Here is a 16618-nt window from a genome sequence, read left to right on the forward strand (position 1 = left end):
TCCACAGCTGTCTCGCTACAGAAGGGATCACAGCTTTAGGAGTGAAGATGAGGAAAATTCTATGGATGCTCGGTGGGGGACTTTCTGACTAGCCGCATCGCCGCCGGCTGCGGATGCTGCAACGCACGGAATAGTAACGGGCTACAGAGGGTTCCAGCCTCAGCCGCCACTCTGACGGTCACACCCCTCCCCAACATCGAGGACATGGTCAAGAGGCGATGCCTCGAGAAGGCGGCATCCATCACTGAGTCCTCTCCCCACTCGGGAGAAGCTCGCTGCTCGTTGCTAGCATCAGGGAGGAGTCACAGGAGCCTGAACACCCACTCACAAAGATTCAGGGACATCTTCTCACCCTGGGCCATCACATCCCTGAAGGCAGGAGCAATAACTCGACATTTTTGCGGTGTTTATTAATGCTTGTAATGTACATTAACTATACATCTTTTTTGCTGTTATGATGCAACAAAAAAACACATTTCAAGCCGCATGAATTTCAGGTAAAATAAATCAAATAGCGATTCTGATTAAAAATATTCGATAGGACAGAACACGCTGGCCTTCACCAGTCAGGACACTGAACACGGGAGTCGGGAGATCTCGCTGCAGTGGTACAAACCGTCGCTGAGGCTTTTTGTTTTTGGAAACAAATGCCACTGACATGGAAAGCGTGTACAGGGAGTTGTACGGGGATATTGCAGGAAATCGAGGGTTATGGAGAGAGGGATGGAGTTTGGGACGTTATGCCCTGGATCAGTTTTGTAAACTTACAAAGTTCCATAAACCCGAGAGAGGCACAGACAGAGGAAATAGGCACAAACGTTCACCCAGGGTTGGGTTATCGAGCACCAGACCGCACAGAATTGACGTGAGAGTGAGTGGAAAGGAGTAAGTGGACATGATGAACACTGAGAGTACAGAGAGACGGAGAGGGAAGGCAGAGAGAGGGGTAGAAAGAGGGTAGAGAGGGAGCAAAAAGTGGGAAAGAGTTGGCATAGGGAGAGGAAAAAGTGCCGGCGGAGAAAGGACGAGCAGTAGGGGGTGGAGAAGAACGGCACGGGATGGAAATTGCCACAAAGCAGGAGATCAATGGGGACAGAGGTTTGTCGGTGTGTCGTGGAGAGACTGGGGATGCGAGCACTGATGGAGAATGGGACAGGAGGAGGGGACAGAAAAAGTGAGGAGGGAGTTCGAGAGGATGTAACAGTGATAGTTGACGAAGAGAGAATGTGGAAATAGAGGGAGAAAGTAAGAGGTAATAATAAGGTATGTAGAGGGAGCAGAAAGAGCGGGACGGGGGAATGGAGGGCAAGAAGGGGATGCACAGGGAGAGAGGTGAAAGCGGGGGGTAGAGGGAGCAGAAAGAGCGAGACTGGGGAATGGAAAGAAAGAAGGGGATCGACGGGGCGAGGTGAAAGAGGGGGTAGAGGGAGCAGATAGAGCGGGACGAGGAAATGGAGGGAAAGAAGGGGAAGGACGGGGAGAGCGGTGAAAGAGGTGGGTAGAGGGAGCAGAAGAAAGCGGGAGGAGGAAAGACGAGGTAATAATAAGATAGGTAGAGGGAGCAGAAAGAGCGGGACGGAGGAATGGAGGGAAAGAAGGGGATGGACGGGGAGAGAGGTGAAGGAGGGGAGTAGAGGGATCATAAAGAGCGGGACTGGGGAATGGAGTGAAAGAAGGGGATGGACGGGGAGACAGGTGAAAGAGGGAGGAAGAGGGATCAGAAAGAGCGGGACGGGGGAATGGAGGGAAATAAGTGGTTAGACAGCAAGAGAGGCTTGTCGGTGTCTGGTGGAGACCATATGGTTGCGATAAGAGGAGGAATTGGTGTAGCAGGGAAGGGCAGAAGGGTGGGCAGGGAATCTGGAAAGATCGAAGAGTGCGAGTGAAGGGCAGACTGGGGATAGTCATTTGATTCACGTCGCCTCCACTGGCTGTTGACAGAGACCCTGGATATTTTCAGGAATATGCGGGAACAAATGTGCCGACTTCTCGCAGATGAATCTCTGATCAACATCGCAAGGGTAAGTCCTTCCGAGTGAAGTCAGGTCACACTGAGTGCAAGGGGGCGTTCCACAGGACACCTGGTACAGGAGACCGGAGCTCACATTCCTATTCAAGAGGGAGAAACAATTTCAACAGAGACAAAACAGATCCAGCAGAGAACTCGAGCCGAGACCGTTCCCAAGCTAATCCCATGATTTTGCTCTCTTCTAACAGTGTGTCAGTACCCAAACTCATCCCACGCAACCGCTCTCCCCCACGGCCCGGTGCCGGTACCCAGAGAGATACCACGGTCCCAATGTCTACCCAAAATCCTGTGTCAGTCCCCAACTAAGGCACTGACCCAATGTCTCCCCACAGCCCCGTATCCCCCAAACTAATCCCACAGAACCGCTTCCTCAACACAGTCCTCTGTCAGTCCCCATACGAATCGAACATGCCCACCCTCTCCCCTCTGATCTGTTTCAGTCCGCGAACAACCCCCACTCTTCCACCGTCTTATCCACCTGCCCAGCTCTGTTCCCTCAGATCTATGGCATTTAGCAAACGAATCACACTGTTTCTCCCTCTCCACACAGCCCGGCGACCACCTCCGAACTAATCACATTAACCCATTGTGTACCCATCGCCCTGTACTGGTCTCCAAACTAAACCAGTTGTCCTACTCTCGCTCCTCAAATCTATGTTATTTAGCAAACTAATCCGGCTGTTGCTCCCTCGCCACACAGCCCGGCGACTATCTCAGAAATGTTCCCACTGAACAGCGCTCTCCCACCGACATGGGTCATACCTAAATAATCCCTCAGTACTGAACTGTCCCCGCTGCCCCATGCCAGTGTCTGAAATATTCCCACTGCCCTGTCCTTCCCCGGCAGACACGTGTCGGCCCCAAAATATTCCCAGTGTATCACCCTAGACTCCACCCACGTACAGACTACAGGCAAATCCCAATGACCCTCCCTTGTCCCACAAAACTACTTCAGTCCGTAAACGAATCCCAGATAATCCCGGCAGCACTATCTGAATACTCAAGTCTCACCCCATACATCAGTCCAAATCTTACCCGTCTTCGCATTTTCCAATCCAGTAGTAAAGGTTCATGTACGCAAGATAATTGGATACAAACCTCTGAGAAATTAAATTTATTTGATTAATGCCAAGAATCGAAATCTATGTACGGAACTTCTCTCAGATGACTACAAAAGGAATCTGTGATCGGACTTTGTTAAGGGAGCTTCACTCTGTGTCTGATCAAGGCAGTTTGTAATGAGACGGTGCGGAGCGAGATTCACTCCGTGCTCGACCCCGGGACTGTGTGATGGGACGGTGTGGAGGGAGATTCAATCTGTGTCTGACCCCGGGTTGTGTGATGGGACTGTGCGTAGGGAGATTCACTCTGTGACTGACCACGGGAGTATGTAATGGGACGGTGTGGAGGAAGATTCACTCTGTGTCTGACCCCAGGAGTGTGTGATGGGACGGTGTGGAGGGAGATTCCCTCTGTGTCTCACCCTGGGTGTGTGTGATGGGACGGTGTGGAGGGAGATTCCCTCTGTGTCTGACACCGGGAGTGTGTGATGGGACGGTGTGGAGGGAGCTTCACTCTATGTCTGACCACGGGAGTGTGTGATGGGACGGTGTGGAGGGAGATACACTCTCTGTCTGACCCCGGGAGTGTGTGATGGGACGGTGTGGAGGGAGCTTCACTCTATGTCTGACCACGGGTGTGTGATGGGACGGTGCGGACGGAGCGTCACTCTGTGTCTGACCCCGGGAGTGTGTGATGGGACGGCATGGAGGGATAACCGCTCTGTGTCTGAAACCGGGAGTGTGTGAAGGGATGATGTCGAGGGAGATTCACTCTGTGTCACACCCCGTGAGTGTGTGCTGGGAGTGTATGTTGTGTGTTCAATCTATGCTTGAATCCGCGAGTGTGTGATTAATCTTGTGATATTGTGGGATCTTCCCATGCTGTGACACATACCGCTTCATCCCTTGAATTGATTTCCAGCAGCCTTGAATCACGGCTTGAACATTCTTCTATCGCTCTGGAGAAATTTGTTTGAAACGTGGAGCCGTAATAACACCGGTCATTATTCCTGATCCAATCCTCGGAACAGTTTAGCACTGGAAATCACGAACAAGGAACAGTGAGACACAGAGTGAATCTACCTGCACACTTTCCCATCACACCCATCCGGTGTGACGCACATACTGAATTTCACGCCATGCGGTCCCGCTACGTTTACCTGAGGTCCGACACAAAGGGATTTTTTCCGCCCCCAACATCGTCCCATCGCACATTCACAGGAAAAGGCACAATGAATCCCTCCCCAAACCATCCATCACACACTCCCGGAGTCAAGACACAGAGAATCTCGTACCAGACGCCCGGGGAGAGACACAGAATGAAGTTCCCTCCACAACGTCCCGTCACAGATTCACAGGATCAGGCATAGAGTGAAGTTCCCTTTACATCATCTATCACAGACTCTCCAGTCAGGCACAGATTCAGGCTTCCTCTACCCCGTCCCTGAAACACTCACGGAGTCAGACACAAAGTGAGGCTCGTTCCACAGCTACCCATCACACACCCGGTGTGTCAGAAACAGAGCGATGCTCCCAACAGTCTCTGGTTTGGACCCTGAATTAAGTTCCCTCCAAACTCTCCTATCGTGCACGCCCGGTATCAGATCAGACACAGAGGGAATCTCTCTCTCTCTCTCTCTCTCTCTCTCTCTCTCTCTCTCTCTCTCTCCCTCTCTCTCTCTCTCTCTCTCTCTCTCTCTCTCTCTCTCTCTCTCTCTCTCTCTCTCTCTCTCTCTCTCTCTCTCTCCCTCCCTCATTCCCCTCCACAGCGTCCCATCACACATTCGCGGAATGAGTGAGACGCAGAGGTCGGCTACTGTGACAGTGTCCAATCGCAATCTCCTGGGATCAGACAGGTGTAGCTCCTCCAGCACCGTCCGATTACTGACACCCGGAGAAAGACGTGGAGTGAAGCTCATTCTCACTCTCCCATGGCACAGGCGCAGGGTCAAAAACAGTGTGCCCCGTCCACACATTCTCATCACACTGTCTCGGGATCAGACAGAGTGAATCTCCCTCCACAGCGTCCCATCACGCACTCCCAACATCAGACACGGACTGAAACTACCTCGGCACCCTCCCATCACAGGCACCCGGAGACAGTTATAGAGTGAAAGTCCCTCCAGTCTATTCAATCACACTTCCTGAAGGGGCATGCAGTAATTTGGGTTCCATCCAAAATGTCCCGTCGCACACATTCGAAGACAGACGTAGAATGAAGCTCTTGTCTCACGGTTCCTTCATACTCTCATACTTCAGACACAGAGTGATGTTCCTTCCGCACTGTCCCATCACACACAACCTTAACCCTAACCCACACTATCTCACACTCCTCGGGTGAAGCATGGTGTGAAGCTCCATGTACCCTCTCCCATCACACAGTCCTGCCGACAATCACAAAGTGAACCTCCCTCCACACTACCCCAATTCCCCCGCCCGTGATCAGATAGGAAATTAAGCACACTCTGCACCATCCCGCCGCACACTCCCGGGGTCTGACACAGTGTGATGCTCCTTCTATCCAGTGTCATCACACGATACAGGGGTCGGAAAACGAGAGCGTCTCCATCCGCACCGCCCTATCACACACCCCTGGAATCAGACACAGAGCGGAACACCATCCAGACACGCGCCACCGTTCCCGGCGCCAGACACACACGTGACACCCCCCCCAACCAAACGCGCTCAGAACCCCTCCCCCATCATAGCTTTCTATCAGAAGCACACTGTGTGAAACACAGAGTCCCATCCTACACAGGTGAGACACAGTTTTAAGCTCCCTGCACACGGTCCGATCACACGCTCTCACTGTCAGACGCAGACTGAGTCTCTCTCTCCAGGGACCCTTCACACACTCCCGGTCTCAGACGTGGAGTGAAGCTCCCTGCACACTGCCTTTCATACACTCCCTGGTCAGACGTGGAGTGAGGCTCCCTGCACACTGCCTTTCATAGACTCCCGGGGTCTGATGTGGAGTGTAGCTCCCTGCACACTGTCTTTCAAACACGCCCAGTCTTAAACATGGAGTGAAGCTCCCCTGCACATTGTCCCATCACACACATCCGGAGTAAGACACAGAGTTCTGCTCCCTCTACAAAGCCTTGTCACTCACTGCCTGTGTCAGCCACAGAGTGAATCTCTCTCTCCATGGCCTCATCGCACAATCCAGTGGTGAGACGTGGAGTGAAGTTTCCTGCACACCGTCCAATCGGACTCTTCCACGGTCAGATTCTGGGCATTACTCCTTCCACAGCGTCGCATCACACACTCCAAGCGTCAACCACAGAGTGAAGCTCACACCACAGCGCCCTTCACAAATTCCCTTAGTCAGAGATCAGAATTAAATCGCTCCACAAAGTCCAGTCACATAAGGCCTTGGTCAGAACATTGTGAATCTCCCGCCTTACGTCCCCTTACGTCCATCTGCACTCTCCCATCACACAGTCCTGCAATCAAATACAGTCCCTCTCTCTCCACGATCCCACCACACAATCCCGAATTAAGACACAGAGTACAGCCCCCGCTGCACCGTCCCGTCACACACTCCCGGATTCAGAGTGAAGCTCTCTCTCCACGGTGGATAACGCATTTCAGGGGTCAGACATGGGGTGAATCTCTCTGTGCACTGTCCGATCACACAATCCCACTGTCAGACACAGAGTGAAGCTGGATCCATACTGTCCCGTCAGACATTCCCAGAGTAAGACATAGAGTGAATCACCCTCCGTACCATAATCGTACACTCCCGATGTCAAGCACAGAGTGACGCTTCCTCTCTCCATGCCTGCCCTGTGATGAGGAGCGGGTGAAAGAGGGGGATGATGCCTCACCTCTTCTGCTGGTCAACAATTCACAGATTCGAGCCTTGGTTTCGTTGACAGATCTGTACTTCGTTTCCATCTCAGTGAACTGGTGACGAATCTGTGACACTGAGAGAGATGAAGAAGGATGTTTAGCGTTTACAGTGATACGTTATTGCAGGGTTGAGTTCAACTCATGGTAGTTTCGGTCGGAGGTGACCTTAGGCTGACGAATCTTGGATACTGAGAGGGATGGTGAAGGATGTTTCGCGTTTGCAGTGATACGTGAGTCAGCGTCGCGCTACCGCACGGGTCACAGAGTTTTATGTCAGTGTGACGGTGAAGGGTGTCCCAGTAAAGGAGGAGAAAATGGCGGCGCGACGCAGCGCGCGCGGCCTCTCTGGAGATGGATATCTGTTACTTGTTAAGTAGGGATCCGAGCACAATCCTGATTTGATGGAGACAGACGTGAGAGCGCGGAGGAACATCTGGAGAATCTTCTGAAATGCCCGCTTCGCTGCCGCTGCTACCGTGCGGTCCGGAATCTCCGGAGGAGAAGGCCTCCGAGACCTCGGCTTTGCTTGTGTCGGCGGCCGGGACGAGGTCGACAGAGAATGTCGTGTGGGTGTCAGGACGTGTCTTGACTGTGTTACGGTTCAGGCCGTGTTTTTATCGCGGTTAGGGGTGTGTCCGTGTTGTGGAGATGGGTTTTACCTGGTGTTACGGTAAGGGCCGTGTCGGTGTCGCTGTGGTGTTTTACAATAACAGTTTATTCCACTCTCTTTATTTACGGTCTGACTCCACACGGAGTCCGTTCCACTCACCATGTATCGAGAATCCGGCCACTATCACGATGAGGGCGAATGTAACTAGGCAGAGTAGGCAGAACAGACGGTACGGTCTATTTCCGATCTTCACTTTCGACTGTTGATCATGCGCAGCTGTGGGGAGACCACACGACCATAACATCACAATAAATATTTAATAAGACAACAGGAACTGCTTAATGAATACGTTACTTTATTATCTTAGTGATTGTCGTGATGACTTGCAGCAGACTGAAAAGCCTGAGCATGTAGATGTTACGAAAGATGATGTAATGGTAATTTTGGAAAGTATCAAATTTGATAAATCGCCGGTACGGACGAAATATAGCCCAGACTACTGTGGGAGGCGAGGGGAGAGATTGCTGAGTCTCTGGCGATGATCTTTGCATCATCAATGGAGACGTGGGAGTTTCCGGAGGATTGGAAGGTTGCGGATGTTTTCCTTTATTCAAGAAAGGGAGAGGAGATAGCCCAGGAAATTATAGACCAGTGAGTATTACCTCAGCTTTTGGTAAGTTGATGGAGAAGATCCGGAGAGGCAGGATTTATGAACATTTGGAGAGGTATAATATGTTTAGGAGTTGTCAGCATGGCTTTGTAAAGGGCGGATCGTGCCTTACGAGACTGATTGCATTTTTGTGGGGATGTGACCAAACACATTGATAAGGAAGAGCAGTAGATGTACTTTACATGGATTCCAGCAAAGCATTTTATAAGGTACCCCATGCAAGGCTTACTGAGAAAGTAAGGAGGAATGGGATCCAAGGGGATATTGCTTTGTTGATCCACAACTCGCTTGCCCACAGAAGGCAAAGAGTGGTTTCAGACGGGTCATATTCTGCATGGAAATCGGTTACCAGTGGAGTGCATCAGGGATCTGTTCTGGAACCCGTATTCTTCGTGACTTTTATAAATGAACTGGATGATGACGTGGAGGGATGGGTTCGTAGGCTGCGGATGACACAACGTTTGGGGTTTTGTGGACTGTTGGAGGGCGGACAGAAGTTACAGCGGGATGCAAAACTGGCTGAGAAGTTGCAGATGAAGTTCCGCCCAGTTATGTATGAAGTGTACGACGAGGGAATCTGCAGATGATAGAAATAAATAAAGACACAAAATGTTAGCAGAACCCGGCAGACTGGACAGCATCTGTGGGAGGAGCTAGTGCCGACGACTCGGGCCGAAACCCTTGTGAAATTGTTCATTTTGACAGGTCAAATACGATGTCAGAATATAGTGTTAATGGTAAGACTCTTGGCAGTGTGGAGAATCAGAGGGATCATGCGGTCCGAGCTCAAAGCAGCTGCGCAGGATGACTCTGTGGTTAAGAATTCGTATTGAGTATAGGCCTTCATCAATCCTGGAATTGAATTTAGGAGCTGAGAGGTAATGTTGCAGATGTATAGAACCCTGGTCAGACCCTACCTGGAGAACTGTGCACAGTTCTGTTCGCCTCACTATAGAAAAGTCGTGGAATCCATAGAAATGGTGCAGAGGAGATTGACAAGAATGTTTACTGGATTTGAGAGCATGACTTATGAGAATAGGTTGAGTGAAATCAGCCTTTTTTCCTTGAAGCGATGGAGGATGAGAGGTGACCTGATAGAGGTGAACAGGGTGATGTGAGGCATTGATCGTGCGGAGAGTCAGAGGCTTTTTCCCAGGACTGAACTCGCTCGCACGAGAGGACTGGCCTTTAAGGAGCTTGGAAGTTGGTACAGAGGAGATTTCAGGGGTAAGTTTTTTTTTTTAATTCGCGAGTGGTGAGTGCATGGAATAGGCTGCAGTCGGCGGTGTGGGAGGCGGAAACGACAGGGTCTTTCATGGGTCTCCTGGATGGCTAAATGGAGAGTAGAAACATAGAGGGCTATGGTTAAGTCCTAGGTTGTTCTGAGGTACGGGCATGTTCGTCACAACTTTATGGACCGAAGAGCCTGTATTGTGTTGTATATTTTCTATGTTTGAATGTTTCGATATCCATCACAAACAGGAGTGGTCCTGCAGAATAAAGCGTCACGGTAACAGAGAGAGGACAGTGCAGGCCGACGATAAAGTGTAAGGGGCCACGACGATGTAGATCGTGAGGTGAGGAGTCCATCTGATCGTCCGGGGAGGCCGTTATATCACCCGATAGAACCGGGCCAGAATCCGTCCTTGAGACTGGCGGGACGTGCTTTCGTACCTTTCTCCCCGATGGGAGGGAATCCGGATGTGTTAGATGGGAGTTTATGGTTATTCTGGCTGCTTCACGGAGACAGCAGGAAATGTAGACAGTGTCGACGAGAGAGAAAATGTCAGAATTCCATCTTTGGAGTGAGACAGCTGGACGGCTGATTTGGGCAGTGTACCAGCCGTGATGGATAGGGACTTCAATGACCTATTGTTGGGCTGCTCTGTATAAGGGTGTTGGGCCAGGGGAGATTAGACTGATTTGATTCCGGTGGACCCAGAGAGAGTTGTCGGCTAATTTACTCGGGAAGGACAGATCAGGCACGGGGAATAATGTAATCTACCTGGACTTTAACAAGGTCTCAGATGTTACACTGCTCTGGAAGATGATGGTACAGGAGTCGGGAGGTCACGTTGCAGATATCCAGTGACGCCGCTCTTGTTCAGTGTTGGTCGCCCTGATATGGGAAAGGCCACTGTGGGAAGGTTTGCGAGGATGTTGGACTCGGGGAGTGAGGCATGGAGAGATGTCGGGCAGGTCGGGACTTCTTTCCTTGGAGCGCAGGGGTAAACTTACAGAGTTCTGTAAAACCACGAGGGGTGCAGGCAGGGTGAATGAGCACAGACGTTCCTCAGGTCCCGGGTATCGGGAACCAGAGGGCACAGGATTGGGGTGAGAGTCGATGGCGTGGAGTGAGAGAGATGAGTGATGGAGGGGAGTTAGAGAGAGTGGTGGTAGACGGAGATGAGGGGGGTAAAGAGAGAGAGGGGAATAATAGGGGAGGAGAAAGGGACAGACGGGGATGTGGAGAGATGGGGAGAAAGAAGGGCATAAATGGGGAAACGTTTGTAGGAGATTAGTTGGGGAGAATCGGGAACCTAGTAGAGGAGGCGACTGGGGTAGGAGAGGGGCAGTGAGAGTGGGGTGGGTAGTGTGGGAAGATGGGGGAGTGAGAGTAGAGCAGAGAGAAGGAGGAGACGGAGGATGTTGCCGGATTGGAGTGAGGATCTTATGGATAGAGGTCGGGCAGGTTGTGACTTAGTTCCTTGGAGGGTAAGGGTGACCACACAGAGACGTATAAAATAAAGAGCAGTGAGTGCGTACAGTTATTTTCCGTAGACTTAGAGAATCGTGGGCAAGAGTGCACAAGTCAAAGGAGAGATGGGAAAGGGATTTAATTCGGGCCCGTCTGACGACCTTTCATTTCCCAGATGGTGGTCAGCCATTGGGACGAGCTGAGAAAAGAACTGGCAGAAGCAGGTGCTTTAGAAACTTGGACACATGGGAGCATGACACTGACAGCTACGAGATGACGTCCTCGCTATGGACTCTGACCTGTTTGTGCAGCGGTTGACAGCCCGCCGGGTCCCGAGGAAATGGGAGGATCTTCGTCCTCATCGACGCGGGGTTTCTTTTTCCGAACGTTCAGCTCTGAGTAGGTGGATTTCAGACCTTCTGGGAGACAGGCAGATTAGGAAGAGAGTGAGTGCGGTAGGGAATGGGGGAGGGTATCGGAGAGAGATAGATGACAGAGACGGAGGTCATTGAAGGGAGAGGGGGTGTGAGACAGCAAGTGAGAGAGTGCGGGAGAACAGGGAGAGAGGGAGGACAGAGACTTGGAGACAGAGAAGGGGAAAACGATGGACAGAGAGGGGAGAGTGCGATGTGGGCATTGGGCAGGAAAAAGCGAGACAAAAAACGGGGAGAAAAAGGGGAGAGGGGGCATATTTTGTTGGGGAGAGGAGAGTGATAGGCGTGAGAGTTGAATAGAGGGGAATGAGAAGGGAGAATGATGGAGGCTGGGAGAGGGATGGGGAGGCGAGAAGAAAAGAATTTCAGTGAGAGGGGAAAAGAGAGTGTGGGGGAGCGTCGGGGATCGGAAGAGAGGGTTGGATGGAGAGAAAGGGAAGGCATGGAGGGTAGATGTGCCGCCAAGTTAGGGACAGAGAGAGGAGGTAAAATGGGGCGGGGTTGACGGGGGCATAAGACTGAGCAGTGAAAGAGCGATAGAGTGCAAGAGGGAGACCGAGAGCGGTAGAGACGGTGACTGTGATAGACGAGAGACGGGGCGGATAGGGGACAATAAGAGAGGGTGAAGAGAGCGGGACAGCGGGACACAGTCGGGGAAGTAGGGTGAGGGAGAGACAGAGGAGGGAGGGAGAGAAGAAACGGGGTGAGAGAAGGGAAAGAGGGAAAGGAGAATGGGGTTAAAAAGGGAGAGATGGGTTACAGTTTTATACCGCAATCCTTCTCAGCGTCTGTCCCACAGTCCTCCCTCCTCACTGCAACGACACGGAACTAACACACCTCCATCACCCCCGCACCAGACCGCTTGCTCCTCTTTGTCCCTTCCTCCACATGCCCTATACCATGCCATCTTCCCGACAACACTCCTTCCACACTACATTCCACGGCGCTATCTCTAATCCGCCCCTCCCAGGGCGCAACACTCGGCACCGATCATCAAAGAGAGTTCCCCGCTCTTCCTTCTCTCACCCGTTCCCTCCGTGTTATTCTCAAACAGGGGATCATTAGTGTCAACTGTAAGTTTGCTCTGAGATCTCTCCACAGGATTGGAAACGTCACCTAAACAGGGACAAACTAACAAAGATGAAACTGACCTCGATCTGTCCGGACCCGGGGCGCCGATGGGGTCTTGAAATTAACTTCCACGTACGATACATTAGGTTCAGCTGGGGACAGAAGGTTGAGAGTCAGGCACAGAGTAAAGCTCCTTCCACACAGTCCCATCCCACACTCCCGGGGTCAGACACAGAGTGAGTCTCCCTCCACACCGTCCCATCACACACTCCCGGGTTCAGACACAGAGTGAACCTCCCTCTACACCCTCCCATTACACACCCTAGTGGGCAGACACAAACAGAATTTCCCTAGCAACGTTTTTCAGTCCGTCTTTGCTCGGGAAGGAGTTTCTGAGTCCGTTTTTGTGAACTTCACTTTCATGTCAGTTTCGCTGTCGTCCATTCTGTCGAGGTTTCTCTGCGTCTCTGAGCTCAGAAAGGAGAAGTAATCGTTGACAGATGAAGCCCGTGTTTGCAGTGGAGTTTGACCGGCACGAACAAACACCAGATGATGTGCAGATAAAGGGAGAGGCCGAGAGCAGGGGAGGAGGTGCCAGGCAGGAGGCAGATTGAGGGTGTGAAGTTGGGGACTCTCTAGAGGTGAGCGCGGCGGGAGGTGGAGTTGTGAGAGTGAGGAGAAAGAGGTGGAGTGGAGAATGAGGGAAGGACGGGGGAGGTCGGAGAGAGATACATGGGTGACACTGGGCAGGGAGGGAGGAGCGGAAATAAACAGTTAGTAAGGTCAGATGCAGCAGAGAATGGGTACAGAGAGCGGGTAAATAGAAAGGGAGAGGGAGAGAATAGGCTTGGAGAGAGGGACGGAGAGTAGGGCGGTGGGGGAAGAGTGCGGAGTTGGGGAGAAAGAAAGGCACAAATGGGGAAACGTTTGCCGGAGAATAGTTGGGCAGATTCGGGAACAGAGTAGAGGAGGCGACTGGGGTAGGAGAGGGGCAGGGAGAGTGGGGAGGGTAGTGTGGGAAGATGGGGGGGTGAGAGTAGAGCAGAGAGAAGGAGGGGAACGAGGATGCTACCGGATTGGAGGGAGCAATTTAATGATAGAGATCGGGCAGGTTGGGACTTTAATTCTTGGAGTGTAGGGGTGACCATATAAAGGCATATGGAACCGCGAGCGGTGAATGTGTACGGTTATTTTCCACAGACTCGGAGAATCGAGGACCAGAGCGCACAGGTCTAAGGTGAGAGGGGAAAGAGGTTTCATTGTGGCCCGTGTGACGACCTTTCATTACCCAGATGGTGGTCAGCCTATGGGACGAGCTGACAGGTGAAGTGGTCCAAGCAGATGCATTAGAATCTTGGACACTTGGGAATATGACACGTGACCGCTCCAGATTGACGTCGCTATGAACTCTGACCTGTTTCTGCAGCGGTTGACCGCCCGCCGGGACCCGAGGAAATGGGAGAATGTTCGTCCTTATCGATGCGGGTTCTTTTTCCGAACGTTCAGCTCTGAGTAGGTGGTGTTCTGACCGTCTGGGCGAGAGAGCAGCACAGGCAGATTAGGAAGAGAGTGAGAGCGGTAGGGAATGGGGGAGGGAGTTGCGGAGAGAGAGACGCGAGAGCGGGGAAGTGGAGGGAGAGAGGATGATAGAGAACTGGTAGAGAGAGAGAGAGAGGACAGAGACGTGGAGACAGAGAGGAGGCGAAAACGACGGACAGAGAGGGGAGAGTGCGATGTGGGTATTGGGCAGGAAAATGCTATACAAAGGACGGGGAGAGAAAGGGGAGAGGGGGTAGACAGTGTCGGGGGAGAGCGGAGAGGCGTGAGAGATGAATGGCGTAGAATGAGAATGGAGAGGGAGGGAGGGTGGAAGTGGGTGACGGATGGGGAAGTAAGAACAAGAGAATTTTTGTGAGAGGGGTAGGCGAGAGTGGGCAGAGCGACGGGGTGCGTGAGAGAGGGTGGACAGAGAGTGAAGGCGTGGAGTGGAGATGAGTGGCAAACGTAGGGACGGAGAGGTGAGAGGAACGGGCGGGGTTGACGGGGGTATGAGAGTGAGCTGAGAGAGAGAGCGATAGAGAGCGAGAGGGAGATCGAGAGTGGTATAGACTGTGACTGTGAAAGAAGAGAGACGAGAGGGAGAGGTGGCAATGAGAGAGGTGGAAGAGTTCGGGACAGCAGGAGACAGTAGGGGAAATAGTGTGAGGGAGAGACAGGCGAGGGAGGGAGAGAGGAGACGGGGTGAGAGAACAGGAAAAAGGGAAAAGAGAGTGGGGTTAGAAAAGGTAGAGAAGGGTTAAGGTTTTATACCGCGCTACTTCCCAGCCTCCCACCCACAGTCCTCCCTCCTAACCACATCGACACTGAACTAAATCATTTTCACCACCCGTACCCCACACAACTTGCTCCTCATTGCCCCTTCCTGCGCACGCCCCATACCAAGCCATCTTCCCTCAGCACTCTCTCCACACCTATTCCCACGGCGCAACACTCCTCACCGACCACCAAAGAGCGTTCTCCCCTCTTCGCATCTCCCACACTTTCCCTCCGTGTTATTCTCAAACACTGAATCAGTGGGGTCAACTGGACGTTTGCCCTGAGATCTCCCAACAGGAGTGGAAACGTCACCTAAACAGGGACAAACTAACAAAGATGAAACTGACCTCGATCTGTCCGGACTCGGGGCGCCGAGGGGGTCCTGAAATTAACTTCAACGTACGATACATCAGGTTCAGCTGGGGACAGAAGATTGAGAGTCAGTCACAGAGTGAAGCTCCCTCCACAAAGTCCCAATACACACTCCCACGGTCAGACACAGAGTGATCCCCCTCCACAAGGTCTCATCACACACTCCCGGGGTTAAACACAGAGTGATCCCCCTCCATAAGGATTCATCACACACTCCCGGAGTCAGACACAGTGTGAAGCTCCCTCCACACCGTCCCATCACACACTCACCGGATTGGACACTGAAACAAATTCCCTTCACAGCTGCCCATCACACACCACCGTTGCCAGACACAAACCGAATCTTTCTCGCAACGTATTTCTGCCCGCCTTTCCCCGAGAAGGGGTCTCAAAGTCCGTTTTCGTGAACTTCACATTTATGTAAGTCTCGTTGTCGTCCGATCTGTCGAGGATTCTCTGCGTCTCTGAGCTCAGAAAGGGGAAGTAACCGTTGTCCAGGGAAGCCCGTGTTTACAGGGGAGTCTGTCCGGCACCAACAAACACCAGATGAAGGGAGAGGCCGAGAGATGGGGAGGAGGTGCCAGCCAGGAGGCAGATTATGGCTGTGAAGGCGGGTGTTCTCGAGATGTGAGAGCGGCCGGGGGAGGAGTTGTGAGAATGGGGAGAAAGAGGGAGAGAATGAGGGAAGGCTGGGGGAGGTCAGAGAGAGGTAAATAAGTGACAGGGACAGGGAGGAAGGAGCGGAGATAAAGAGGGTTTAGGGTCAGATGTTAACAGAGAATGGGTACAGACAGGGTGAAACGACGGGGTCTATATAAATTTAATTTGGTGGTGGGAGGGACAAAGCAAAAGGCGAGCTGACGGTGGAAAGCAATGCAGAAAGAGGGACATTGAGGGGGCGTTATCTCAGTGGAGGAGGGACTGTGCTACAGAGAGGGAGAGGGATACAGCGGATGACTTATGGATGGAGTTATAAATAGAAAGGGGGGATAACGGAGTGGAAGAAGGGGATTAGAGAGGGATGAAATAAGTGAAAAGAATTGAAGAACGCAGAAGAACACTCATGCAGAGTCTTTTTGTCCTGGAGAATCGTATCCCCTCGAACCCAACCCCACCCGCGGTTGGTTCCTGGTTTGATCGTCGGACCCTCCCACTGCTCTGCTCATCACTTCTGTCTATCCGTCTTGCTCTCTGCAGAAGTCACTGTCTCCCTATCTCTCCCCATGAATGTAGCAATCCCGCTTCAGGTTCGCACCTCTTACCGCTCGATCCATCTCTCTACCCATCTCGCCGTGAGGCTTTTCATCTCACATCCTCTTCACTAAGCCTTCTCTTTCTGTCTGCACACCTTCTCTAGCCCACTTTCTCTCTTCCAACACTGTGTTTTCACCGGATGGAAATGTGACAGGGTGGTTTCCAGGACAGGCGCCGCCTGCTGTTCAACAGGTAGAGATTACTTTTTTCACGGTGAGTCAGGGCGGCTACGAAAGGAGAGGGACGTT

At 52.1% G+C, this 16618-nt stretch overlaps 1 protein-coding gene across 1 annotated transcript; it reads right to left on the reverse strand.

Annotated features, from left to right (window-relative positions):
* Window positions 1–422: 422 nt before the first annotated feature.
* Window positions 423–16402, reverse strand: LOC132386617 (killer cell lectin-like receptor subfamily B member 1). The gene is made up of 10 exons (XM_059958912.1): window positions 16379–16402; window positions 15057–15163; window positions 13843–13916; window positions 12509–12580; window positions 11223–11342; window positions 7715–7831; window positions 6921–7019; window positions 3986–4128; window positions 3065–3129; window positions 423–2109 (listed from the first exon to the last, which is right to left on the reverse strand). The coding sequence occupies exons 1-10, from the start codon at window positions 16400–16402 to the stop codon at window positions 1914–1916; spliced, it is 1017 nt and encodes a 338-aa protein (XP_059814895.1). The 3' UTR covers window positions 423–1913.
* Between the last annotated feature and the right edge of the window lie 216 nt (window positions 16403–16618).

Source organism: Hypanus sabinus, unplaced genomic scaffold (assembly GCF_030144855.1).
Source record: "Hypanus sabinus isolate sHypSab1 unplaced genomic scaffold, sHypSab1.hap1 scaffold_1226, whole genome shotgun sequence".
Taxonomy (NCBI): Eukaryota; Metazoa; Chordata; class Chondrichthyes; order Myliobatiformes; family Dasyatidae; genus Hypanus; species Hypanus sabinus.